The sequence below is a fragment of the Drosophila kikkawai genome, chromosome 2L, assembly GCF_030179895.1.
Source record: "Drosophila kikkawai strain 14028-0561.14 chromosome 2L, DkikHiC1v2, whole genome shotgun sequence".
Lineage (NCBI taxonomy): Eukaryota > Metazoa > Arthropoda > Insecta > Diptera > Drosophilidae > Drosophila > Drosophila kikkawai.
Window position 1 is genome coordinate 28,037,763 of NC_091728.1, and position 26,675 is coordinate 28,064,437.

Consider the following 26,675-nt stretch of genomic DNA (forward strand, 5'->3'; position numbering starts at 1 on the left):
GACCGTTCAGGGGGGCCGGTATGTTTGGGAACGAGACACCCTGTATTGGGTTTCGCTCTCTTTCTTTTGATCGCCGCTGCCGGCGGCCTTATCAGCGGTCGCTAAGCGAGCAGCGCATCGCTACACATGCGCGCGAGCTTCTGCCCAGTACTTTTCCATTCATTTCTAACTCCTAACTGTAACTTGTTTACGTCTTCGACTAGCATAATCGAATGACGTGCATAGCCAAAGCTTAATCAGTCACATTTTTGCTCTCAATGCAATCAAACGCAGCGCGGTCGACAATATTAAATGTAATTGTTCGGAAATAAATACAATCATATTAAACAGTATACACTTGGGCGGATTCATTTATAAACATTCCAAAAACTGGTCCTTCGAGCCGGATTCGCCAAAACTGTTTATTTTCGGTCAATTAATTTAATTATTGAGGTTTTTGTCAACGGTGATCTATAGATTTCAAAATCGTATAGAGTCGTTATCTTTTCGCGATCGCCATGCGGAGTGTGATTCAACAACGGGGCTTTTGTAAAAGCCAAATCACACGGGCGCATAATAATGCCTTAAAATTTGTGGATGACATTCAATCAGTGGATACAATTGTGGTGCGCCTGTCCCAAATCCAAGACAATTATTTGCGGTTTGTGCGACATTCGGAAGAGCTGTACGCCTTCCAATCGGAGTCAGATTGGGAGAATCCGGACGACGACTTTGATGCCTATGAGGAAAAACATTACGCTACACACGCAATTCTAAGCAACACTCTGGAGGAGTTACGGCGTGATCAAACGTCTAACAATATTTTGGCCACTGTGCAACCAGCGGATGCGCCCCAGAGAAGCAATGTGGATTTCCAGTTCGAGCGAATCAAACTCCCAACCTTTTCCGGGAACTATGAGGACTGGAAACATTTTTCGGATATGTTTACGGACTCGATTGCTTCTAATCCGAGCCTGACGGATTGCCAACGATTTCATTATCTCAAATCGTACCTATCCGGAGACGCGCTTAATTTAGTCAAACATATTCCTGTGACTAATGAGAACTATCGGGAGGCATGGGATCGGCTTGAGCAGCGATATAACAAACAATCGCTAATTATTCGATCATTCCTCAACAGTTTCATGACCCTTCCCAGTGCTACGTCTTCTAATCTCAGCACAGTGCGGAAACTGGCCGATGGCGCAGATGAAGTTATTCGTGGTTTGCGAGCCCTTGACTGCGAAGAGAGGGATCCTTGGCTAATCTTCATCCTATTGTCAAAATTGGATACCGATACTTGCCAAGCTTGGGCGCAGTGCGCAGACTCCGAGGGAAAAGGTGTGACCATCAACCAATTCCTTAAATTTCTCACCTCTCGTTGCGATACTTTGGAGGCTTTTCACTTAGTGCGACCAACCCAAGCTCGACGCGCAGCCACAACGCACCACGCAGATACGCATCCTAGACGAGAGGAACCCAAATGCACATCGTGCCAGCAAAATCATCAACTGTTCAAGTGTCCTCAGTTCAACGGACTCGACATCGCAGCTCGCCGGGAGTTTCTCAAGACGAAAAAGCTATGTTTCAATTGCCTCAGCCCAAGTCACATGGCGGGTAACTGTACATCGAGACATACTTGTCGGATTTGTCGCCGCAAGCATCACACCCTGGTTCACCCTGGCTCGGAGCAGCCAACTCAAAATGGTAACTACTTGGAGAGAGCCCGTATGGACAGCCGCGATCGTCCATCAACCTCACAAGCGGCATCTACAATCGGCCAGAATCAACCGCCTGGTCAAGAGATTCATGAATAAGGGAGTTTACCTCCCGCGGAAAATAGCTTCACGCATCATACGCTGGAGAATATTTCAGCTGCAGGTTCGCAGACTCTGTTGTCAACTATCCTTGCAGACGTCGTCGACGCGTGGGGAAATACTACAACCTGCAGGCTGCTCTTGGACACTGGGTCCACAATCACCTTGGCGTCGGAATCATTTGTCCAGCGAATAGGCGTACGTCGAACGCACGCCCGGATTTCTGTACTCGGTCTCGCAGCCAACAGCGCTGGCGTTACCCGAGGACGCGCACATATCAAGCTGCGCTCTCGCCATTCGGACCAAACGGTCGAACTGGTCTCGTTTATTCTCAATTCGCTGACATCATCACTTCCGGCCCAGGCTATTGACACCTCATCTTCTACGTGGAAGCAAATCTGCGAGCTTCCTTTGGCAGATCCCACATTCTGCACGCCTGGATCCATCGATGTCATCGTTGGATCAGATCAACTCTGGTCTCTGTATACTGGAGAACAAAAATGCTTTGGTAACGACGCTCCTATCCCTCTGAATACTGTTTTTGGTTGGATTATTGCAGGCTCTTACAATGCATGCGATGATCACCAGACTTTAGCCGTTACTCATCACGCGGACCTAGACACGATGGTTCGTTCTTTCATGGAGATGGATAATATACAGCCTAGCCAGGCTCTTTTGGACGACAACGATCCCACAGAGCGTCATTTTGCTGCCACCCACACGCGCTTGGAGAACGGGGTTTACGTCGTCGAGTACCCCTTCAAGGAGAATGCGCCGCCTGTTGATTCAACTTTACCGCAGGCCATCAATCGCTTCCACTCGCTGGAACGCAAGTTTCGTCGATCTCCAGACTTGAAGCAGCAGTACGAAGCATTTCTGGACGACTACTTGCGACGTGGTCATATGGAACAGCTGACATCGGCTCAAATGGATGAGTCCCCAGAAATCTGCTTCTATCTGCCGCACCACGCTGTCATCAAACTGGACAGTTTGACTACGAAGTGTCGCGTAGTTTTCGATGGATCGGGAAAAGACAGCTCTGGAGTGTCTCTCAATGATCGACTTCAAATTAGCCCGCCCATTCAACGCGATCTTCTCGGCGTTTGTTTACGTTTCCGGCAGCACCCCTATGTTTTCTGCGCGGATATCGAGAAGATGTTCCGAGGAATTCTAGTCTTCAAGCCGCACACCAATTTTCAGCGCATTGTTTGGCGCAAGAACGAGAATGAACCACTGCTTCATTTTCGCCTGTTGACGGTCACCTACGGATTGGCGCCGTCCCCATTTCTGGCTGTTCGAGTTCTCAAGCAACTAGCTGAGGATCACCGCCACGAGTTCCCCGCTGCTGCGCACGCGCTTCTACACGACGCTTATGTAGATGATATCCCAACAGGGTGCAACTCATTCGACGAGCTCATGATTCTCAAAAACGAGCTGATTCAACTGTTGGATAAGGCGCAATTCAAACTACGGAAATGGAGTTCCAACAGTTGGCGTCTTCAAAAGTCATTGCCAGAAGAGGACCGCTGTTATGAGCCTATCCAGCTCCTCAACAAATCAGCTGCGGATTCACCAATCAAAATTCTTGGCATCCAATGGAGTCCCGGAAAGGACGTCATGTACCTCAATCTCAAGGAGTGCGATCCGACCATTTCTCTCGATTGCTCTCGATTGCTCTCGATTGTCAAGGCCTCATTAACGATTCCTATTTTCAGCACGAGCTGCTGGACAGATTCAGAAATTGTGCTAATCAGCTTTCAGTTCCCCCACGAAACTGGAACACATACGTCTGCAACCGAACGGCTGAGATCCTGAACGACTTTCCTCGCAGCTGCTGGAATCATGTCCGCACAGAGGACAACCCTGCCGACTGTGCTTCTCGAGGACTTCATCCGTTCAAGCTTCTGGAGCATCGACTGTGGTGGAAGGGTCCATCATGGCTGGAGGGTAAGCTACTGTTATCGCTTTATTCACTCTCTTCGATCTCGTCATAGGAATCCGGCACCATTCGTTACATCCGAAGAGTTGCAGGCCGCACGATGCCGACTCATCCGACACGTGCAACAAAATTTCTTTGCCAGAGAATATGCGCAGCTAGAGAATCGACGCCCGCTTAATGCTAAATCGCATTTAATTCGGTTCTCCCCATTTCTGGACGATCATGGAATTATGCGAGTCGGTGGAAGAATCGACAAATCTACAATCAACTTCAACGCCAAGCATCCAATCCTAATACCAAAGGATTCACCACTAGCTGGACTCCTGGTTCGACATTTTCACGTTTCACATCTACACACTGGAGTTGATGCTACGTTCACCAATCTTCGTCAGCAGTACTGGATTCTGGGTGCACGCAATCTGGTCAGAAAGGCAATTTTCCAATGCAAACACTGCTTTCTTCAACGCAAAGGCACCAGTAACCAGATCATGGGAGAGCTGCCAATCCCTCGAGTTCAGGCTAGTCGCTGTTTCCAACATACAGGGCTGGATTACGCTGGACCGATCGCCATCAAGGAATCAACAGGACGAACTCCACGGATCGGAAAGGCATGGTTCTCTATCTTTGTCTGCCTAACTACAAAGGCAATCCATATCGAAGTCGTCAGTGATCTGACTGCAAAGGCCTTCATCGCCGCTTTTCAACGATTTATTGCCCGACGAACAAAGCCCACCGATCTGTACTCGGACAACGGAACCACATTTCATGGCGGAAAGCAAACTTTGGACGACATGCGACGCCTAGTCATCGAACAATCTAAAGATGAGGAATTGGCTGGATTCTTCGCCAACGAAGGCATTTCTTGGCACTTCATACCCCCATCTGCCCCTCATATTGGCGGAATGTGGGAAGCCGGCGTTCGTTCCATAAAACTTCATATGCGACGGATACTTGGATCCAAGGCTCTTACGTTTGGGGAACTAGCGACTGTTTTGACCGAAATTGAAGCCATCCTCAACTCTCGCCCACTGTGCCCAAATGGGGATAATTCGTTGGACCCGCTGACTCCCGCTCATTTCCTGACTGGAGCTCCTAATACTGCCCTCTCTGAACCCTGCCGTCTGGATATGCAAATCAATCGACTGGAGAGGTGGAATCAGCTGCAAGCTATGGTCCAAGGTTTCTGGAAACGGTGGCATATGGAATACCTGACATCGCTTCACGAACGCACAAAATGGCATCTAGAAACTGAGAATCTGAAGATCGACACACTGGTTGTACTCAAGGAGCCTAATCTACCTCCCTCTAAATGGATTTTTGGACGCATCAGCGAGGTGCACGCAGGATCAGATGACAAAGTACGGGTCGTAACAGTGAAGACGGCCCATGGATCCTACAAACGCCCAATTACCAAAATTGCTGTCTTGCCTCTGTGCTGAACGACCGTTCAGGGGGGCCGGTATGTTTGGGCACGAGACACCCTGTATTGGGTTTCGCTCTCTTTCTTTTGATCGCCGCTGCCGGCGGCCTTATCAGCGGTCGCTAAGCGAGCAGCGCATCGCTACACATGCGCGCGAGCTTCTGCCCAGTACTTTTCCATTCATTTCTAACTCCTAACTGTAACTTGTTTACGTCTTCGACTAGCATAATCGAATGACGTGCATAGCCAAAGCTTAATCAGTCACATTTTTGCTCTCAATGCAATCAAACGCAGCGCGGTCGACAATATTAAATATAATTGTTCGGAAATAAATACAATCATTTTAAACAGTATACACTAGGGCGGATTCATTTATAAACAATTATAATTAGTTAAAAACCAACATGTAGATATAAAAAATTATTTGACAATTTAAAACTTAAATAAGACATGTAAATTTGGAAATTATTACAACCTAATGAATAGAAACAAAAACCTTTAATTGTACAAATGAATATTTAGGAAACGATGAATTGGAGAAAAGTAACAAATGAGGAAAATTAATATAAAAACAAATCAGAGGATAGAATTAACAATGCATTTCTAAGTTTTATTTTAGACATGGGGGTATAAATTAAATAAAAAGAAGGGACTTAAACATTCCCCAGTTAGGGAGAGACATGGTTGGGAGGGTTAAGAACACATATAGCATCTACCACCCCCTTACAGTTCGTTGAAGATCTTACTCATACATCCATAGACTAAATTTGATTTCGATTCCACCTTTTCGTCTTTGAGTAGGCTTATTGTTTTGTTGAGGGACTCTTAAATTTAAAGTTCGTAGTGTCAAGTTTAGACGTCAGCAAGAACCTACCCACCCGGAATGAGCTACCGTTTTATGGGTCCCGCCGCCGCTGATCAGTCGAAAACTACCAATATGTTGTCGTACAACACAGACCATTGCATGGTCTACGCTACAACTTAAGCTAGAAACTTCGCAACTGAAATTCAGATTCTCAGATCATAAGTACATACGGTTCCAATACGCATTCGAATACTCTCCAAAACAATCAGTCTTCAGGAACCCCCGGAATACTAACTGGGGAAAGTTCAAGGAGACTATCGCGACACGGCTCGCGATCTCACCGGGCACAGTAGAATCCACGGAACACATAGAAAAGTCCCTAAGGAGCCTCTCCAAAGAACTGCTTGATGCGTACCACGCATCATGCCCTATATCGGACACGAGAAAGAGGACCAGGCCACCCTGGTGGAATAAGGACCTTTCACTCCGACGCAACAAACTCAAAGAATTCTGTAAAATCGCCAAGCAGGCGAAAGATGACATCATCAATGAGGAATACAAAGTCCTACTTAGGGACTACAAGAAGGAAATACGCAAGGCGCAGAGAAACTCATGGAGAAACTTCTGCTCCAATATAGAGACTGCCCCGGAAACGGCTAGACTCCGGAAGCTGCTATCGAAGCAGCGAACCATACAGAGTCAGCTCAAACGCGACGACGGACAGTCGACTGAGGGCAGCGAAGAGGCCGTAACAGCACTTATGCATGCGCATTTTCCAGGATGCACTGAGGTATCCGATGAGAATAAGCACCAGGACTTAGCAACTGGAGAAGAGCATCTCCCAAAAGATCTAATATCCTCTAGTAGAGTCCACTGGGCTATAGACTCCTTTGCGAGGATAAAAGCACCAGGACTAGATGGAATATTTCTAGCCATGCTGCAGGCGACCAACGAAGTGATCACCCCATGGCTCAGCTTGTTTAAGCACGGGCTATATCCCTATCCAATGGAGGACTTCTCGGATTGTCGTCCTGCCCAAAGCAGGAAAGTGCAGCCACGTGAGCCCCAAGGATTACAGACCGATAAGCCTCAGCTCATTCCTACCTAAAACGCTGGAAAATCTGCTGGACCCATACATCAGGAACGATGTAGGAAGACAACTGTCGACCAACAAGCACACCTACACGAAGAGGAAATCAGTGGAGACGGCACTACATTCGTTGGTAGCCACCATTGAGAGAGCCCTAAACACTACGGAATATGCACTTGGAGTGTTCGTGAACATATCCGGGGCATTCAACAACGTTAGCACGGACGCAATAATGGATCGCCTAGAAGCGACCAACTCGTCCCCCGCTATCAACTTGTGGATAAAAAATCTTCTAAGTTGCCGGCGGGTACAATCAGATTGGGGCACCGCTTCCATGGTGAGAGGAGCGCACAGAGGCACGCCGCAAGGTGGGGTTCTGTCGCCCCTCCTATGGAATCTGGTGGTATCAAGAGATTCGAGAGGAAAGCACCAAAGATAACAGCTTATGAGGATGACATAAGCATAATTATCACGGGAGTCTGTCCATCGACCCTCAGCTTGATCATGGAAACAACGCTCAGGGAGATATGTGAGTGGCGGACTCAATATCAATGCGAACAAGACGGACCTTATTCTCTTCACCAAGAGATACAAGGTGCCGCAATGGATCCCCCCGAAAATTAACCAACCCAGGCTGACCCCGAAAACATAAGTCAAATACCTCGTCATTGTACTTGACAGCAAGCAGACGTAGAAGGCCAATGTAGTAGAGTAAAAAAGGCCACCATAGCGCTATATGCATCCAAGAAGATGCTTAGCAGCACATGGGGCCTCTCACCCGCTCTAATGCATTGGGTCTACATATCGGTGGTGCGTCCGACTCTGCTGTCTGAAGTCTTAGTGTGGTGGCAAGCCATGGAGAACAAAACATATAATAAGCTTACATATGCACAGAACCCAGCGGCAGGCACTGCTCTGCATATCAGGGGCGCTGGGGTCAACCACCCCCCCAAAGCACCCGAAACCATAATATCATATATCCCCTAGATATCCAAGTGCAACTGACAGCAGGAAAGGCGGCACAACGTCTGGTTGCATCAGAAAACTGGTCGCTACAAGGTATCGGTCACAGTTCAATTGGTCGAGACATGAGCAGTACATCTGACTACATGATACCCAGAACGTGCCCGGATGTAAACACAACAGTATTCATGAGACCAAATGACTGGAAGTCAGGCCAGGACCTTGCTCAATACCTCAATATATACACCGACGGCTCCAAGATGGAAGGAGGAGTTGGAGCGGGCATATACTGTTCATACCCTGAAATGAGGCTGTCGTATAAGCTACCAAGCTACTGCAGTATATTCCAGGCGGAAGTATTCGCCATAAGGAGAGCAGCAGAGCTTGCGCAGAGCATAAACGGTCCACATGAGACGGTCAATTTGTTCGTAGACAGTCAAGCGGCGATAAGATCCATGCAATCAGCAGCGGTCAGTTCCAAAAATGTACTGGCAAGCAAGGAGTCACTAGATAGTCTGAGCACGACTAAGTCAGTGAGGATCTACTGGGTTCCCAGCCACCAAGGCATAGATGGTAACGAAACCGCGGACGAAGGCGTCGGACTAGCGAGTGAAAGAGCAGAAAACGTCCCTATCTCCCTACGCTCCAAAGCGAGCTAGAGAGACGGGCTGACGCAAGCGCAAAAAGCAGGTGGAGGAGTAATTCCGCAATCTGCAGAATATCAAAAATCATGTGTAAAGAGCACAACGAGAAACTCGCACTACGTGCTGCATCTTTCGCGGAAGGACTGCAGAAGGACAAGCTGGGTATTACCGACAACGCCAAATGCCGGAAATGTGATGAATCCGAGGCAACCGAAACCTTGGAGCATCTCATTTGCAAATGTCCGGCCCTAACGAGGGCAAGACTGAGATACCTAGGCTCTCCAGTTCTGGCATCGCTAGAAGATGCCTCCAGGAAGAAGCCAGGCGAACTTCTTGCCTTTGCGAAAAACACCGTGATATTCAAGAATCTCGAAACCCACACAAATAGTCTTTAGGTCCATCCAGGAGTTTCCCCGGATAGCTATGGGCCATATTGGCCTATGTGTGGCCCCTCGAGGGCCGTCCGGAATAACCTAACCTGTATATGAAGTTCAAATATTCAGGCGTATTAACTGACATTATTTATGGTATTTTAGTGGTATATTTTGATATATGACATAGTATATTTTAGTATATTGTAACGAATTTCGGCCGGGCGTAGGAGGTGCCGGCCGAGATCACTACAGAAAGCCGAGCGGAACTTTTATTTGAAGGTGTGGCTGCCAAGAACTCTCTGCCAACTTCCCCGTCTAAGCCACCCAATGATCACACGAGTATTTCGGCATTATTTCCTTGACTTTATTTTCGCCGATCCGGCGTGTTGTTTTTCAGGAAGTCGGGCGAAGAACAAGAGAAGAATCAGAGAGACCAGGCATCCTGGCTGTCAGATTCTCGGGATTGCGCAGCTTAGCTCGTTTTGAGTTCGGTGCCTTATTGCGCAGCTGCTCGCGTTGCCAACTGGCTAGAGGATCGAAAGCTCTATTTGGGCGGCTTTCGTTAGAATATTTTTGAGGAATAAATGGTATATTTCGATCTGTCCGGCGCGGTCACGCTGCTGCTGGGTCCTTTAAGAAACCTGTTTTATCTGTAAATTAAATACATAAGTATGTACATACATATTTTTGAATCAAATTGTAAAATGCAGTACATACCAACTTAAACTGGATAAAAAGAACTTCGTAAAACCGTACTCAATCCCATTCACACCGTCTAGGTTGAAGTCGCAACCATTTTTATCGTCAATTCTGCAATTTAAGTTATTAATTGAATGCAAATAATGCCACTTGTTGTAAAATTTACATATTTATTGGAAAATGTGCCACGCTTACTCATTTCCTTTTAATAGGGTATCAAAGTGAAAAATTCGGTTTTTTTTATGAAAACAATGAGTTTTTATCTTTATTTTTATGTATTTGCTCAAATAAAAATAACACAGGTACACAGCCAAAAATTTCCACGAACCATTTCAAGTTTTCCATGATATTTGGGTGCTCCTGAGTAAAAGTCCCATACAAAATTATTTTCCATCACCTACAGGTTCCGCGGTATACCTAAGAATACAAAAAACCGATGTTTGCCGACATTTTGAATTACGTGGCCTATATAATAGGACTTACCTTTATTATTTTCGGTAGGACCTACTCTCAATACATCACGGCACTACTAAAAAATAGTCCCAATCGTGGACCATTGCCCATGTCCAAATCTAAATTTATATTATATATAAAAAGATACATATTTACTACCATTCTATAGGTTGCCTTGACTTATTTGAATTTTGACAGAAAATAGTAGTAGATAATCAAACCAAAAAAGCGGTTTTATTCATTTAATAAATCCAATAAAATGTCCTCATGAAAACGCTTTAAACCGAAATTAAAGAATACAATGAACAATAGATTCAATGAATATTTAAAATTAGTTCCATATAAGATTTAATTCTGAGAATTGTTTTTTCATCACAGAAATGTTGAAAATTTTGGGAGTTTCAACTTTGGCGTCGAATTCCAAAGACATGGGCAATGGTCCACGATTGGGACTATTTTTTAGTAGTGCCGTGATGTATTGAGAGTAGGTCCAACCGAAAATAATAAAGGTAAGTCCTATTATATAGGCCACGTAATTCAAAATGTCGGCAAACATCGGTTTTTTGTATTCTTAGGTATACCGCGGAACCTGTAGGTGATGGAAAATAATTTTGTATGGGACTTTTACTCAGGAGCACCCAAATATCATGGACATCTTGAAATGGTTCGTGGAAATTTCACAAAGTTTAATTTTGTGTTCCTGTGTAATTTGAAAACTGAAAAAAACAATTTTTTTTAATTCAAAGTGCAACCGCCACACGCTACAGTTATTTTATTTTTTGGTTTGTATGAAATTGTGTCGGTTTTTTTGGTATATTTAACTCTGAGTAGTTTTAGTTTATGCTGTTGCATTTCCGCAGACGCAGCTCGACGCAGCAGATGAAAGTTGATTTTGGTCCAGAATAGATTCACAAAGGTAGTTATAGTGTAGTAGGTGGCTCAGCCCATCCAAAAAAGATATACAGGCCTGCTCCGGTAATCGTAAAATTTTTCCGTTTTCGTTTTTACCTGCTCCGGTTTTGTCATTTAAGATGCTGCCACATTTTTTACAGTTTTAAGCCTAGTACTTTGACGACGAAAATCCGCTGTCTAAATTCGTTACCGAACCATTGTGACCAAAAAATAATAATAAAACGCCAAATGTACTTTTTATGGCGTTTAAGGTTTTTCTTTGGTCACACTGACAGCTGTTTGTAAACAAATATTCAAAAAAAATATTGAAAATATTAATAAATATGCCATTAAAATGTCCTTTGTGGGTTAAATTCCATATTATGGGCTTCACATTGACAGCCACTTTTTTCTTTAACTTTCCCTCCATTAGGGGTGTCTAAATAAATCAAATGAACTATTTAGACAGCGGGATATCAGATGTTTACTATCTTGATCTGGCAACGCCATTGGAGTTTGGCCGCTGTCAAAATTTATACTGTCTTCCCACACAGCACATTTGTTAGGAACGTTTGGGATTTTTCACAAATGTGAAACTCGTGTTCCCACACAACGTCAAAGCACATTCAACATCCGAACAGCTGATCGATCAGCTGTGGCTCATGAAAACGTAAACAAAGGCTGTCGAATTGGCAGTTGCAAATTTGAAATGGAGCATTTACCAACTATTTTGGCTGTTGTACAACAGCAAAAGGCACAGATTGCGTCAGAATTTATCCGCACTAAATTTAAATGAATTAAATGACAAGGAATTTTAGTTTTTCTAATGATTTTTCTCTAACAAAAAGCAAATTCCCCGAAGAGTGTCTAGCCATCCAAAATCTTTAAAATAAGGTAGAGGTAGGCGGTTTATATTAAAAAGTAACAATTGGGGACATATTGGGGCAAGAATATACAGAAAAAACGCCAACAAATATTTTGGGCATGCTTGTAGCTTTGGCGCAACGTTTTAAATTCAATATCTCATTTGTTCCTCGCCAAGTTTGTTTTCATTTTCGTGGTGAATGGTCAAATTAAGAAGAAGAATCAGAGTTGCACCGAAAAACTATCGCCTAACTATCGCCAAAAAAACCGTGTTTAGATTTTAATGTTGATCTAACGGCGGTCCATTTGCAAAAATTCGGAACGGCAAAACCTTATGGACCGTTTGTTCAACGGATGTTGAATGTGCTATAACGTTGTGTGGGGAGACCCTATTAGACAGCGGATTTTCGTCGTCAGAGTACTAGGCTTTAATTCCGGTGGTCTCAATTAATAATTTGGTCAATTTCGACCATTTAAGTAATCAAATTAAATAGCATTATTTATAAACTATTTTTTCCTTTTGTAAGTAAGATCTGATTTCATATAAAAAAGCCAGAAAAAAGTGAAAAAATTGACACCTGGCAGGTAGCGATTTATCTGTGCAAGCCCAAACACAATTCCTTTTTTTCGGATTGGGTTACAGTTTATGAATGTGTCTATTGTTTAAAGCAAAAATCATGGCGATAGATAATATATTTTTTGTGTGATATTACCTGAAACTCAACCAATTTTCCCTTTTTTTCTTATGATGCAAAAATGGCTTTCGTTTTTGTTATTTCTGCTGTCGTATCTCACTGCTGAAATAAAGTTTCTGAATTAACTCTTTTCCCTCGGTTACTGCTTTTCTGCATGTCACCTCCCAGCTGTTGGCCTGTTCCGTTCAATACCCTTTTGTTCGACTTATACTGTCTTCCCACACAGCACATTTGTGAGGAATGTTTGGGATTTTTCACAAATGTGAAACTCGTGTTCCCACACAACATTAAAGCGCATTTAGCATCCGAACAGCTGATCGATCAGCTGTGGCTCATGAAAACGTAAACAAAGGCTGTCGAATTGGCAGTTGCAAATTTGAAATGGAGCATTTACCAACTATTTTGGCTGAATTAATTAAATGACAAGGAATTTTAGTTTTTCTAATGATTTTTCTCTAACAAAGAGCAAATTCCTTGAAGAGTGTCTATAGGCATCCAAAATCTTTAAAATAAGGTATAGGTAGGCGGTTTATATTAAATAGTAACAATTGGGGACATATTGGGGCAAGAATATACAGAAAAAACGCCAACATCTATCGTGGAAGACATTCGACAAAAACTTGACAATAATTGTGTGACTTTTTTGACCCTTCTTGACCATAGTAAAGCATTTGACTCTGTCAATCACCATATTTTAAGTACAAAACTAAAAAACCACTTTAATTTCTCGTGTACTGCAGTTCGATTTATAGAATCCTATCTTTGTGATAGGCTACAAGCAGTGGTTGTAGGTGCTAGGACTTCCGACTTTTGCCAACTCTCACGTGGTGTTCCTCAAGGATCAGTCTTGGGTCCATTATTGTTTTCCATGTATGTGAATGATTTGCCCAGTCTCTTGTCTGATTGTGAAGTCCACTTGTATGCAGACGATGTGCAAATATATGTAGCAGTCCCATTAGGCAGTTAAATGTTTGTGTTAGTGTAAGTAATAATATGCTTAATGTAATTTATAAGTGGGCAAAAGGTAATGGCTTGTGTATAAATCCTAGTAAATCAAAGTGTATAGTAATTGCCAAAAAACCGATTGATACAACGAACATTCCAAATCTAGCAATCAATGGCACGCTGATTCAATTTGAGCATAGTGCAGTAAATTTAGGATTTACATTTAGTAACACCCTTAGCTGGAGCAAACATATATCCAAAGCTACAGGGCGAACATACGGTATGCTAAGGCAGCTGTCATATTCCAAGTCATTCCTCCCGATCCAAATAAGGCTTTTAGTAGCCAGGGTAATTTTAATACCAACTATGTTCTATGGAGTGGAAGTATTTGGACACTGCGATACACGCGATATGCACAAGCTGGCTATAGGTTTGAACTCAATTGTACGGTATGTCTTTAATCTAAAACGACTTGACCATGTATCACACTTGACTAATAAAATTCTTGACTTAAACTTGACCTCGTGGATTCGCTATAGGACTCTATTATATTTCCACAAAATTGTGATATCCCAAGAACCAACATACTTGTTTGACAAACTCAAATCTGCTACCTCAACTAGAACGAATAATTATATATGCCCAAGATATAATTCGCTGTGCTCAAATAGGCAATTCTTTACTAATGCTATCCGTCTGTGGAACAATCTGCCACATAGATATAAGACAATTAGGGCCGCAACTCAGTTTAAATCTCAAATAAAAGAATATTTAAATTTTATTTATCAAAGCCCAAATATTTGCAAAGTGGTCGGTGCTTCTGTGAACTTCATAATCAATAAACAACCGGACCTTTCTAAATAAAGTCTGTGACTTTATCGTCGTAAAACAATTTCGGTTTTACAATTGCCTTCCTATTCTTGTGCATTGTGTTTACCGCTTATCGCTGCATCGCCTTGTGTTGTTGTTGGCGCTAGCTAATATCAATAACACAAATTTCTTATCTTTAGGCGCTTAAATAAAATCTTTTATTTGCGCGCTCTTTGCTCTCTGTTTTGATCGGTCTGTTAGCCGCGAAACTTAAACAATTGTTTATAAAACAATTGGATGATTTGTTTTGATCGGCTCTTTCGTCGCGCAAATAAATTAAAACAATTTATAATTTACCTGGATAAAGTATTTTTAATCCAAAATGGCTACGTGTTGTTTCCCTACGTGCCCGAACGGCCAAAAAATTTCTTCGCGGCAGGTCACAGTTTACTGCTGGCTCTGCGATAATATCGCCACGTTGGATGTGCCGATCTGGGACAAAGTGGATCGCGTATCTCTGATCGCATTCGAGAAAATGCTGGATTGGACTGGACGTGCCCGAGCTGCCTGCATATCAAATCCGATATGCGGGTTTTCATGAGGCAAACTCACCTGCAGTTTCAGTCGTTGGCGGCCGGCTTTAAGGAGTTGTCAACTCGGTTACAGAAGGCGGAACACCACTTTAAGTCGCTAAAACTGCTAAGTGACCCCGCAAACAAAAACAGGAGCAACCTGTCTGATAAGTTATTATCTCTTCCAGACCCTGAATGCCCCCTTATGCAGTTCACCCCACGTGCCAAGCCTGCAGCCGTGGACAACGGCTCTGGTGATGATGCTGCATCGTTCCCAACTTCTATGTTTGAAGATCTTGTCAGGCCGTTGGATCAGCAGCCAGTCAACGTTGTCCAGGCGTCCACGTTGGACGCTGCAGTCTCTGCTGAAGTTGTTGCACCGGTCCCCATTCTCGGACGGGGCGAAGCCACCATGCTCCCGGTTCAGCAGCCTGTCTACACCGATCAGGCATCCACGTCGCCTGCTGCTGCCATCATTGGTTGCTCTATCAGCAGAATTTCAGATGGAAATTCACCAAATGGACGTCGTCACTGCCTACCTCAACGGTGAGCTAGAGGAGCAGGTATTCATGGATATACCTGAGGGTTTCAACGAGTTCATGGAGCAGCTGGAATCAGACGCGAAAATCGGATCGAAGCAGGAGCTAGCATCGACAGAATTTAGAAAGGCAGCATGTTTTTGGAGAAAATCCTTAAAACAAATGAGTGATCTTGTTTGTTTACTACGAAAGGCACTCTACGGACTTCGTCAATTAGGACTTCGTTGGTATTGCAAGCTTACAGAGAAGCTTAAGGAAATCGGACTCCACCCAACTGAGCAAGATCCATGCCTGTTTGTCAAGCAAGCAGACGGAAAGTTTCTACTGGTCACCATATATGTTGATGATTTGCTTTTGGCGTCAAATTATCCTAATTGACTGCTTGAAACCAAAGCTCACTTGGGAGCATCATTCAAGATGAAGGATTTTGGACCAGTCAAAACATGCTTGGGCATCGAGTTCAAACAGAATGCAAGGCAGCAGACAGTCTTCATGAGCCAAGAGAAGTACATCGACGCTATCCTTCGAAAATACAGAATGGAAGACTGCAAGCTGGCTATCACCCCGATCGGGTCCAAATCAGCACTGAAGCGACCAGAGAACCCAGACGAGGAGGAGATGAAACGGTATCCTTATCAAAGCTTAATTGGTTCTCTTATGTTTCTTGCAGTTTCTACGCGACCAGATATCGCGTTCGCAGTGAATTTCCTGAGTCAATTCGACTCCAACTACTCAGCCGAGCCCTGGAAGGCGTCGAAGCGTATCCTAGGGTACTTAAAGGGTACCAAGATGCTTGGGTTACTCTTCAAGAGAACTGGAGATGACTTTTACGGCCTTGTGGATGCGGATTGGGGGTCCAACCTATCTGACCGTCGCTCTTATTCAGGGCAAGCGTTCATCCTGGCAGGCGCTTCCATATCCTGGGAGGCGCGTAAACAGCGTACCTTGGCTTTGTCGAGTACTGAGTCAGAGTACATGGCGATGTCGGAAGGCGTTAAGGAGGCGCTGTATTTGAAGGCTCTTTTTAACCGGATCGGATCGACTTGTGATTCCGTTCGAATTTTCAACGACAACCAGAGCGCACAAAAACTGGTGAAGGGGTTCGGCTTCCATCCTCGGACTAAACACATTAATGTCCGACATCACTTCATACAAGAGAAGGAGAAGAGTGGTGATATCACGGTGGTGTACATGCCGACCAGAGAGCTGCAACGATCAACATTTTTTTGATCATACCCGATCATTGACTCGGATTTTTTGTGAGTCAAAACTTTGCATCAACAAAATTGAATGATCGTTAGCAAGCGTGATCGAAGCGAACATTCAGTTCCGATCCTTGACTTGGTTCGGAATGATTTTTTTTGATCGTACGCGTTGTATGAGCAACAAAGAATGATCGAGACTGCTGCTTCCATTCAGGCCGATCGCAATCATACCGTTCGGTCACACCGGTTTTCGAGTGGTTCGGTTCAGTCTGACGAAATTTAGCAGAATCTCGGACGCAGACTGTTTGTTTATTAATTATAAGCATTAAATATTAAGTTTTTTCTGCATAACATAAATTTTAGTTATACTAGTAAATTATGAAGAAATAACTGAAGTCATTTGTATCAGTTAGTTTAAACGCAACTTGTTTCCTTTAAAACATTTAAATATTTATATATGTAGATATGTTAAAAAAAAAAAATTTAACACATTTCGCGAGGCAATTCTCGATCTGATTGCATCATTCACAATCAAATCAGGCGCAACATGAGTGAAGCCTGAGCTCTTTTGAATCGTTGGACTTGATCGTTCTTTTTCTGCACAATCAGTTCCGATCATCATACCGGTACCAAAAAATCAGTTTGAATCAGGAAGCAGAGCAATCAAGCCAACTGAACGAGATTGTTCGTTTTGTTCGCGAAGATCGATCGAGCATGTTGTGGCGATCTTCTGTGTTGAGTTGTGATCGGCTTGAGCGTTGTAGATCAATCCGGACCGATCATACTCAATGCAGCTCTCTGATGCCGACTGAGAAGATGCCCCCTGATGTCCTCACCAAAAGATTATGCAGTAGCAAGCATAATAATTGTATCCTTTCTCTGGGCATAACAAATATGTAGTATACGATTGCTACTTTGAGGGGGTGTGTTCGAATGAAGCGCCTTATTCAAAGTACCAATCTGGTAACCCCATCTGGGAACCGTTTGGCCAATTTAATATCATTGTAACTGGCCACACTTTTGATTTCCGGCCTTCGCGGCGAAATTTCTAGAAAAGAGCAGTCGATCTTGCGCGTACCTTTTGTTCTCCCGAACTGCTTAAGTGTACTTATTTGATCTGGATACTCATGCACCTGCGTTGGGGGGAAAATCCCAACACCTTTTTTACATAAATGTATAAAACTTAGATTTGGTTCGGTTTGCTTATTTTAATAATAATAATAATATTTAACAAGGCTTCAGTGCCGACTTAGATCTAAGGTACCTGTTCGGAGCAGACCGCCAGCACCTAGTCACGCGCGCATAGGTGTACCACTGCACCTGCACCGCTCTTTTGTTTTCTCTTTCTACTCTTTCCTTATCTCGCCTAAGCTGTCGCGGTAAACTACAAAACTACATTTGTCATCCCATAAACATATATATATTCTGAAGCCAAGCTTTGTATACACACAGTCTGCAGCTCCGATGAAACAAACACATTAAAAACGGCTTATATTAAAATACCTATCGTGCGTCTTTTTTATTATAAACTAAAGGGTGGCAAATTCGTTGTCTTCCCCACAAACATTTTGGTGACCCCGACGTGATCTTTATCGGAGTCTGCATTTCGGTTTCGTAATTGTTTAATATCGTTTAAACAAAACGCTTGTTTGCTGTCGTTTGCGGGCATTCGGTCACAAACACACAAACATACATACAAACAGTGCGCAGCCGGCCGATTGATTTTTTGTACATTTCGCGCTGTGAAAAATCAAAACTGTGTTGTGCAAATAATTTGACATAAAAGTGAATCGAATTTAATCGTTTTTTATTAACGCATAGTGCATATATATATATGTACATATAGCCACCGCCATACATACATACATTCGTTCGCATATATCCGCTGTTGCTAAGTAGGCAACTTACCGGCAAAAACAACAACAACAAGTTTAAGGTTCCGTTGCATTTCGGCGACGCTTGTAACCTCTACATCAGTCATGCCCAGCCCATAGCTCTTGTCGCTCGCATTGTTTTTGTAATTGCTCTTAGGCATAGGCAAAGCAATCGCCATATATGTACATGCACGACTCACTCCATAAGCAAAGCAGATTACACTAACAATATTGCGCATTCTCTTCATTCTCCGCGTCTTCGTTGATCTCGGCAACAACACTTTCGTAGGCTTCACCGTTATCTCGCTTGTCCGAATGTAAGTTGTTGTTGGATCGTCGAAAAATGTACATCGCGAAAAATCAGTTGTATTTTGCGTTACAGGCAAGATGTTTGATATTGCAGAAACTAGGGTAAGGTGGGGTAAAGCCGACCTAGTAAATGGTTTTGGCTATAAAATGTTTATTTTACATCGGATAAAGTCGTTATATATACCAAATTAAAGGTTAGACTTTTGCGCAACGTTCTATGCATAGCATTTTATTCATACCTTTGAAAAGTTTTGAGATACAAGCGTTTTACGAAAAAGTTCATATTTGCTATGTTCAAAAATGATGGGGTAAACCCGACCGCCTATGTTTTTGGTTGATTTAGTACAGATATAACCTAAATATAGGTTTTGCAATGATAAATCAATCAATGTTATGTTATATAATGGTAATAAAAGATAAAAGAATTAAAAAAATTAAAATAGCAAAATAATTAATCAGTATCATTTGATTCGCTGCTCAAATAGCTTGCTGGCGTTTTTTGGTTCGAGTTGAACGTTTGATTGGCTGCGATGTTGATGGTTTTGGTGTGATTGTTGTTTTTTTTGGATTTTTTGCGGCAGGACTTACCCCACTATTTAGAGGTCGGATTTGCCCCACCACGTAATTTTTCATAAAAACGCAATTAAAAAAGAAATTATGAAAAAAAATGAACCAAACTTATATGCACTTTGTAGGACTTTATTCAAAGAATCTAAATCCACTTACCTTTTCATGCGATAACTTTGACAAAAAGAAAAATCCTGCAGTTAATTATGCACAAAAATGAAATTCAAAATTGTGAAAACAAACTTGTTGTCGTTTGACCATCTCAATGTTGACTAATAAAATGCTGTCATACCACCATTTTCATTGTTTTCGATGCTCTACACGACAACACTAATATTAGTTTGCGTAGTGCTTCCGTTTTTCGAAAACAGAGGGAGGTCGGGTTTACCCACACTGTCGGCTTTACCCCACCTTACCCTAATTTCTTTTTTTGTGAAAATTGCTTTAGTGAGCCCCAATGCATTGTTCGCTTTAACGAATTAGTAAATGAAAGGAAGTTTAATTTTCAAAGGCATTTCACAACATATCATTTACTTTCATTTTTTTCAGTGCAGAAATTTTAAGTAGAAAAAAACGTTTGCGTAAATGTATTTGTGTTTTCATTTATGTGTTGCTCTGCCATAAGCAACGTTTGGGCACCCCTGCTCTACATTTTCGCGGTAGAAAGCATAGGGTGTTTCGTGCCTCTGACGCGGTCAGACATTTTAATTTATTTTATTTTTTTTCTCGTGATCGAATAAAAAATATGTCTGATACGGAAAATTCGGTTCGGGCACCAAATGAATCCCCAAGTGACGTGGACTTCTACCGAGCCAAAGCCGACTCTATTTTGAGGCAAATAAGCTCCATGAAATTTTATTTAAATGGTGATTCGGTCAATCAGTTCGATGAAGCTGATTTACTCGCGCGAATGGATTGGATCAACTCCTTAAACGAGGCATTTGATGCTGCGCAGACATCGTTGGAGCGACTAGATTTTCCGGAGTTTTCATGGATGTAAAGGCGAAACTAAGCCGAGGCTTAGCTGCTCATCACAAGTCGCATTTGCCGGCTTCAACCGCTGCCAATTCAACATCCATTGAAATGCCTAACCACCCGGATCTTTCTTTTAGATCTAGGAAGCCTCGTTTGCCAAATCTGGAAATTGCTTGGTTTCATGGATCCTATTCGGAGGATTCGGCCGGATTTTCTAGCGACGTTCACTACGGTCATCGGGAATGATGATGAGCTAACTGACATTGAAAAGTTACAATACTTGCGGTCGAGTTTAGGCGGCGTGGCTTTGGAGACCATACGCTCGCTCGAACCCTCACATGCAAACTATCATAAGGCTATGAATTTGCTGATAAATCGATTCGATAATAAAGTTTTACATATTCAGGCACACGTACAGGCAATATTTGGTTCAAAGGGTGTCGAGAAGGGATCGTCAAAGGGTCTTCGGGAGCTCAGTGATTGCATGAATTCACGTTTACGAGCAATTCGAACCCTGGCCACTACGCAACAGATTTTGGATGGGCTTCTAATACACATCGTCACTCGAAAGCTGGATCATAGGACGCGTGAGAAATGGGAAGAGGATTTATCGATCACGGAGCTGCCTACCTGGGAAGCTATGGAGTCGTTTTTGAAGAAGAGGTGCAGGATGATGGAAAACTTGGATCAAGCCTGGGTAACTCAAACACCAGGCCAGCAGGTGGGAAAAAACTTGCGCACATACAATCCAAGTGCACTTATTGCTTCTGCCACTACCTCAAGTCATCAGATATGTTGCGATGCAAGGGATCATTATTTGCAAAAATGCCCTCGATTTTTTAATTTGAGTCCGAATCTTCGGTATCGAGAAGCAAAGAAGTTGCACCTTTGCTTGAACTGTTTGCGCAAGGGGCATAGTTTGCAGCAATGCAAGTCGACGCACTGCAGATATTGTCGCATGAAGCACCATTCATTATTACACATGAATCATGACCCATCCGCACCATCCATCTCATCTCCATCATGCGATCCATCCTCGAGCTCTCAGCCATTGCCATCTACTTCAGCATCAGCATTAGTATCATGTTCGCAAGCATCATCTCATCCTGATCATCACTTATCAAGCCCTCCACCCAAAGCCTCAAATATTATGCCAAATGACAACGTGTTGATTCCGACTGCAATTATTTACTTGAGAAATAGAAGTTGAGCATTTACGCCTTGCCGAGCAATTTTAGATTCTGCCTCTCAGCTAAACTTCATAACCTCTCGCTTAGCTAGTCAACTTAATTTGAATCATAAAAACTCGCAAATCTCGATTGCAGGGATAGGAAAATATTCCATGAGTTCGGATAGGGTAGTCGATATTGTTGCGCAATCACGGGATGCCAGCTATCGTGCGTCATTCGCAGCTGTTGTGACTCACAGTATCACGGATTACCAGCCCCATTTCAATATAGATGCAACATCATGGAGAATTCCGCAGAACATTTCGCTCGCTGATCCTTATTTTAATCAATTGCAACGAATTGACCTTTTGCTTGGCGCTGATTTGTTTTTCCAAATAATCTCCACAGGAAAAATTCATTTGGACAGGACTTTGCCAACTCTTCAGAACACCAAACTTGGTTGGATAGTCTCTGGAGGGTTATCGAGGATGCCCAACCCTGCTGATCTGACCTGCATCGAGGAAGTCATACCCGGCGGAGACGGCATCATCAGAGTAGCTATGGTCCGTACAGCTACGGGTCTAATCAAGAGAGCCGTCGCCAAACTAGCCGCTCTGCCCATCGATTCCGAGATAGTTGGAACCGTACCTCTTCCAACGGGGGGAGTGTGTTCGGAGCAGACCGCCAGCACCTAGTCACGCGCGCATAGGTGTACCACTGCACCTGCACCGCTCTTTTGTTTTCTCTTTCTACTCTTTCCTTATCTCGCCTAAGCTGTCGCGGTAAACTACAAAACTACATTTGTCATCCCATAAACATATATATATTCTGAAGCCAAGCTTTGTATACACACAGTCTGCAGCTCCGATGAAACAAACACATTAAAAACGGCTTATATTAAAATACCTATCGTGCGTCTTTTTTATTATAAACTAAAGGGTGGCAAATTCGTTGTCTTCCCCACAAACAGTACCCTACATCCCAAACATAACCTAGGTAAGAAACGATTGCTAAGCTATAAGGAACATAAAAGAGGAATATAACATATAACGACTCCTTGTTGATCTGTGTTGGTATATGTATATATAGATGTTGTTCGTCTCCTAAGAAGAAGCGTCACAACATTATCACGCGATTTTTAAAATAAAACTTATAATGATTACGGTTAAAAGACAAACAAATAAACACTATCAAATCGAAGCCGACTAGACTTCGAGTCTGTAGAACTTTGCCAATTTTTATCTGTATAGGTCGTTGCTATCAAACTTTTTCATATAATAGTAAAAAGTGTCAGGAATGTTGTCCGAAAATTTCAAGTCGATTGAACCAAAACTGTAGACATATTTTTCTTTTCGTTTAACGAAGGATTTTGTTTTATCTTCAATTACAACTCATTTTATAAGCCAAAATATGGCCAAAAATGACGTAAAATATGAAACTTTTTATGAAAAGCGCTACCAAAAATTAAATTTTTAATTTAAAAAAATCCTTCGTTCAAAGACAAGCCAGATACATACAGTAACAGAAAAACTTTGGTTTTTTGATTTCTTATAAACATTGACGGAAATATCCTGCCTACCGCAAAGACATAATTTTTTGTGGGGTTAAGTTCAAGCCTGCCTCAACGGCTAATTTTTTAATATTTTTTGTTCAAATTTTTACACAATGTAGTTTAAACCTTATATTTTAATTTACAATAAATGAAATTTGTAAAATTATCGTATGATCTTTTAAAAAAATCCACGAAAATATGCCTTTTCTGTGCTTTAAAACCCGGATAACCCCTTAAAATTTTTTAAATCTTAAATTTATTCAAATTAAAAAAAATGTTTTCGAAATTTTATTGAACATATCTTATTTATCTGATGGTATGACCCTTCCTCTTCTTGTTATGACCCTTTCAATTAGCGATTATGAATGCTTGTGTTAGACGATTTTCCCCTAGCTTTCTCTCACATCTTTTAGATGCTTTTTATCGTACTTAAGCAGCTTGGGCCGCTTGCCTACTTATTTCTTAAGCTTTGTAAATTAGTCTGCAGTAAAATAATACTAATAGTATGCATTATAAAACTATTTTTGTAAAATTTCAGTTTATTGCTGGAATTGGCATTCCAGCTGATCTTGACTATGAATCACTTACAGTGGGTTACGTTTTAAAAGCAGAATTCTACCTTCCCTTTAATGAAAGCGTATTTAGGCAAAATCCATTATTTCCTGAATACAAAAAAAAAAGTTTCCAAAACGTTGGAAAGAAATTAACTCTTACAAAGGACGGTTTTCGATGGAAAATGTATGATTTCATGAAAAAAGTGCTTGACAGGTAAATGTATAATAATTGAATGTCGAATCCACATTAATTCTTATTTATCACAAAGTTTTGGATTTAACGGTCACGCCTGCTTATTACAAATTATTTGCGAAGTGAAGAAAAACCGATTCGCTACGGACTTTAACACTGCTGCCGAAATTCTACTTTTACTTTTAAGGTGCGTCATCTTCAAATATTTATATATTTATATATATATTAATCTATATTTATACGACTAATTACATTTTCAGTCCATCTTCTACTTTAAACTCTTATGCTGAGCATGCTCATGATTTAATAATTGCAGAGAAAGAAGGATTCTTTAAAAACTGTTCCAAATATGATTGTAATATTAAGCTAATCGATTTAATTTCATTTTCCCTACGAATTGACACTTAATTATATAAATTATGTATTTATTTATTTATAAAAAGGCACTTTTAAAAATCGGTCAATATAAAGAGCTAAATATAGTATTTTTAAAATAAAAAAGAAAATAAAAAAAAACATGCCTCCAATTTGAGCTGAACTTCGTTTTGGTGCACATCCTCGTTTTGGTGGTAGTAGAAACAAAGTAAAATTTGTTTCCAGTAGGTAAAATCTTCAGAAACTTGTCGCCAAGAAGTTGCGATAGCTATGTTTATAGCCCAGCATTGTGCTATTGAGCCAGTTGGCCACCTAAGTGAATTTGTATAAACACAGAAGGTTAAATTGCACAGAACCAAGTGTACTAACTTTATTAAAAATGTAGTGTCTGTGCACTTTAATGAAGATCTGCGTCTTGACCTGGGCAACGAAAAGTTCAGTCTGTTAATTGATGAGTACATGTAGGGGAGAGTGGGGTTAGGTGAACCATAGGGATAGATGAACCACTACAAATATTTCACCTTCTGTCATGATTTTGTGAGCCATCTATATGTGTGTTGCTTACTTAGTCGATATCCTAACCTCACACCCGTCGTTTTTATCGCTAATCGAAGTTTGTATTCGCCGTTTGCAGCTTCAATTGTGACCTAACGTTTTCTTGGAAAAATTTTATCGTGCTTCGCCAGTGGCATTAAACTTCATAAAATGTTATTTTATCGTAAGAGGACGCAAATTATGATATTTCCACGGATAGCTCACGCAGTTTAAATATTTCATGTTTTCTTCAAATCACTTCTAATTGGCTAATGACTTGTGGGGATACATGAACCAGTACTTGTGGGGATACATGAACCACCTTTCCAAATTTGATTTTCTAAATTTTCCATCGCAGGTTGCCAAAATGGTGAGAAACTACAAACAAAATATCAAATCAGGTTTTGAAAAGAGTGGAATTTTTCCGTTCAACCCACAAAAGTTTTCTGCATCTGACTTTCTTGGGAGTGATTACACTAACAGAGACATGAACACAGAAAACACTCACAATCAAAATTCTCAACAAATGGCAATCGTACAAGATGAAAATGTGCTCCTGAACACTCCTGCGAGGAACAATACCTCAGTCGAGTCCGCAATGTCTCCCAATATTGACCTGGATGATGTTCCTTTGATGATCAGAATGCGTGGGTTCTTGCCAGGAAAATCGCCAGAGGACTTACGAGGGTACCCAAAGGCTAAACCACGAAAACAGACGACTCGGGGAAGAAAACGAGGAAGGAGTATCATTGCTACGGACTCACCGCAGAAAAATTGATCGCGGAAAAACACAAAGAAGAAACTCAAGAAAACCTTCGAAAAAAGAACGAATAAAAACAAAAATAAGAATAAATAGCAATATTGTAATGTTTGATTTCATGCTGTAAAGGTGCAATGTTTATATTCGAACAGAAAGAAGGCATGCACAAAGAAAAAAATTACACTTTTTTTATACAATTGTAGTTTTTGTGTTATCCTGATAGGTGGTTCAACTATCCCCATAGGGTGGTTCAGGTATCCCCACGGGTGGGTGGGTGCTGCTCGACGGGCAACTTGGTTTCCCTGGTACGTCACAAACCATGCCATCCAGAACGCCTTGTTCCGGTGGGTGACCTCCTAAACGATTACAGCAGACGTTACACGAACAGGCTAATAGCACACCCAAATTCACTGGCTAGCAGGCTGGCCGACCCGCAATCTCTTAGAAGACTTAAGAGACCACACCCCAGCGATCTGTCTTCCCGTTTTGTTCATTAATATGTAACTGTAAACTTTTTATAAATATGTAAAAATGTTGTAAATAACTGTATATAGTTTAGGTCCATACCAATTTGTACCATATTTACCAATCCTTTTAAACGCCAGGTAAAGTTCAAATTGCATTGAACGCTTCCGGCAGAATAAAATAATTAAAAAAAAAGGATATCGTTTTTGCTCTTGGAGATGAGTTCTGCTGCTCGTCTCTTTTTATATTCTGGCCAGCTAACTTTCGATCTTCTATGCTCTTTCTTCATTGCGATTCCTTGCTGGCTATTTGTTTGAAATGGTCTTAAATATCCAATTGAACTGAGTTCAGCGAAACTAGAATATCTGCTGTATTTCAGCTCTCTTCTGACCCTTTCCTGGCCAGCTCGTCAGCTTTTTCATTTCCGGGGATGTTGTTGTGTGTGGCTATTTCTACCCTATTGCGTTCTGCGAGTCTGTGTAGTGCCTCTTGGCATTTGGCCACTAGTGTCGATGTAGTCTATGCGCTTGCGAGAGATTTGATGTCCGCTTGGCTGTCTCTCTCGCTTTAGTGAGAGTTCAACTGCTTTCAGTATTGCGAAAACCTGACCCTGGAACTACGACGATGACACTGGGAGGTGGAAG

At 42.0% G+C, this 26,675-nt stretch overlaps 1 protein-coding gene across 1 annotated transcript in view; it reads left to right on the forward strand.

Annotated features, from left to right (window-relative positions):
• LOC108079048 (uncharacterized) overlaps nt 1-24,305 on the forward strand; it is a 34,562-nt gene extending 10,257 nt beyond the window's left edge. The window contains exons 2-4 of the mRNA XM_041776194.1: nt 23,689-23,918; nt 23,974-24,084; nt 24,158-24,305. Of these exons, the coding sequence (XP_041632128.1) occupies nt 23,689-23,918; nt 23,974-24,084; nt 24,158-24,305 (489 nt within the window). The remainder of the gene's footprint in view (nt 1-23,688; nt 23,919-23,973; nt 24,085-24,157) is intronic.
• Nucleotides 24,306-26,675: the final 2,370 nt, after the last annotated feature.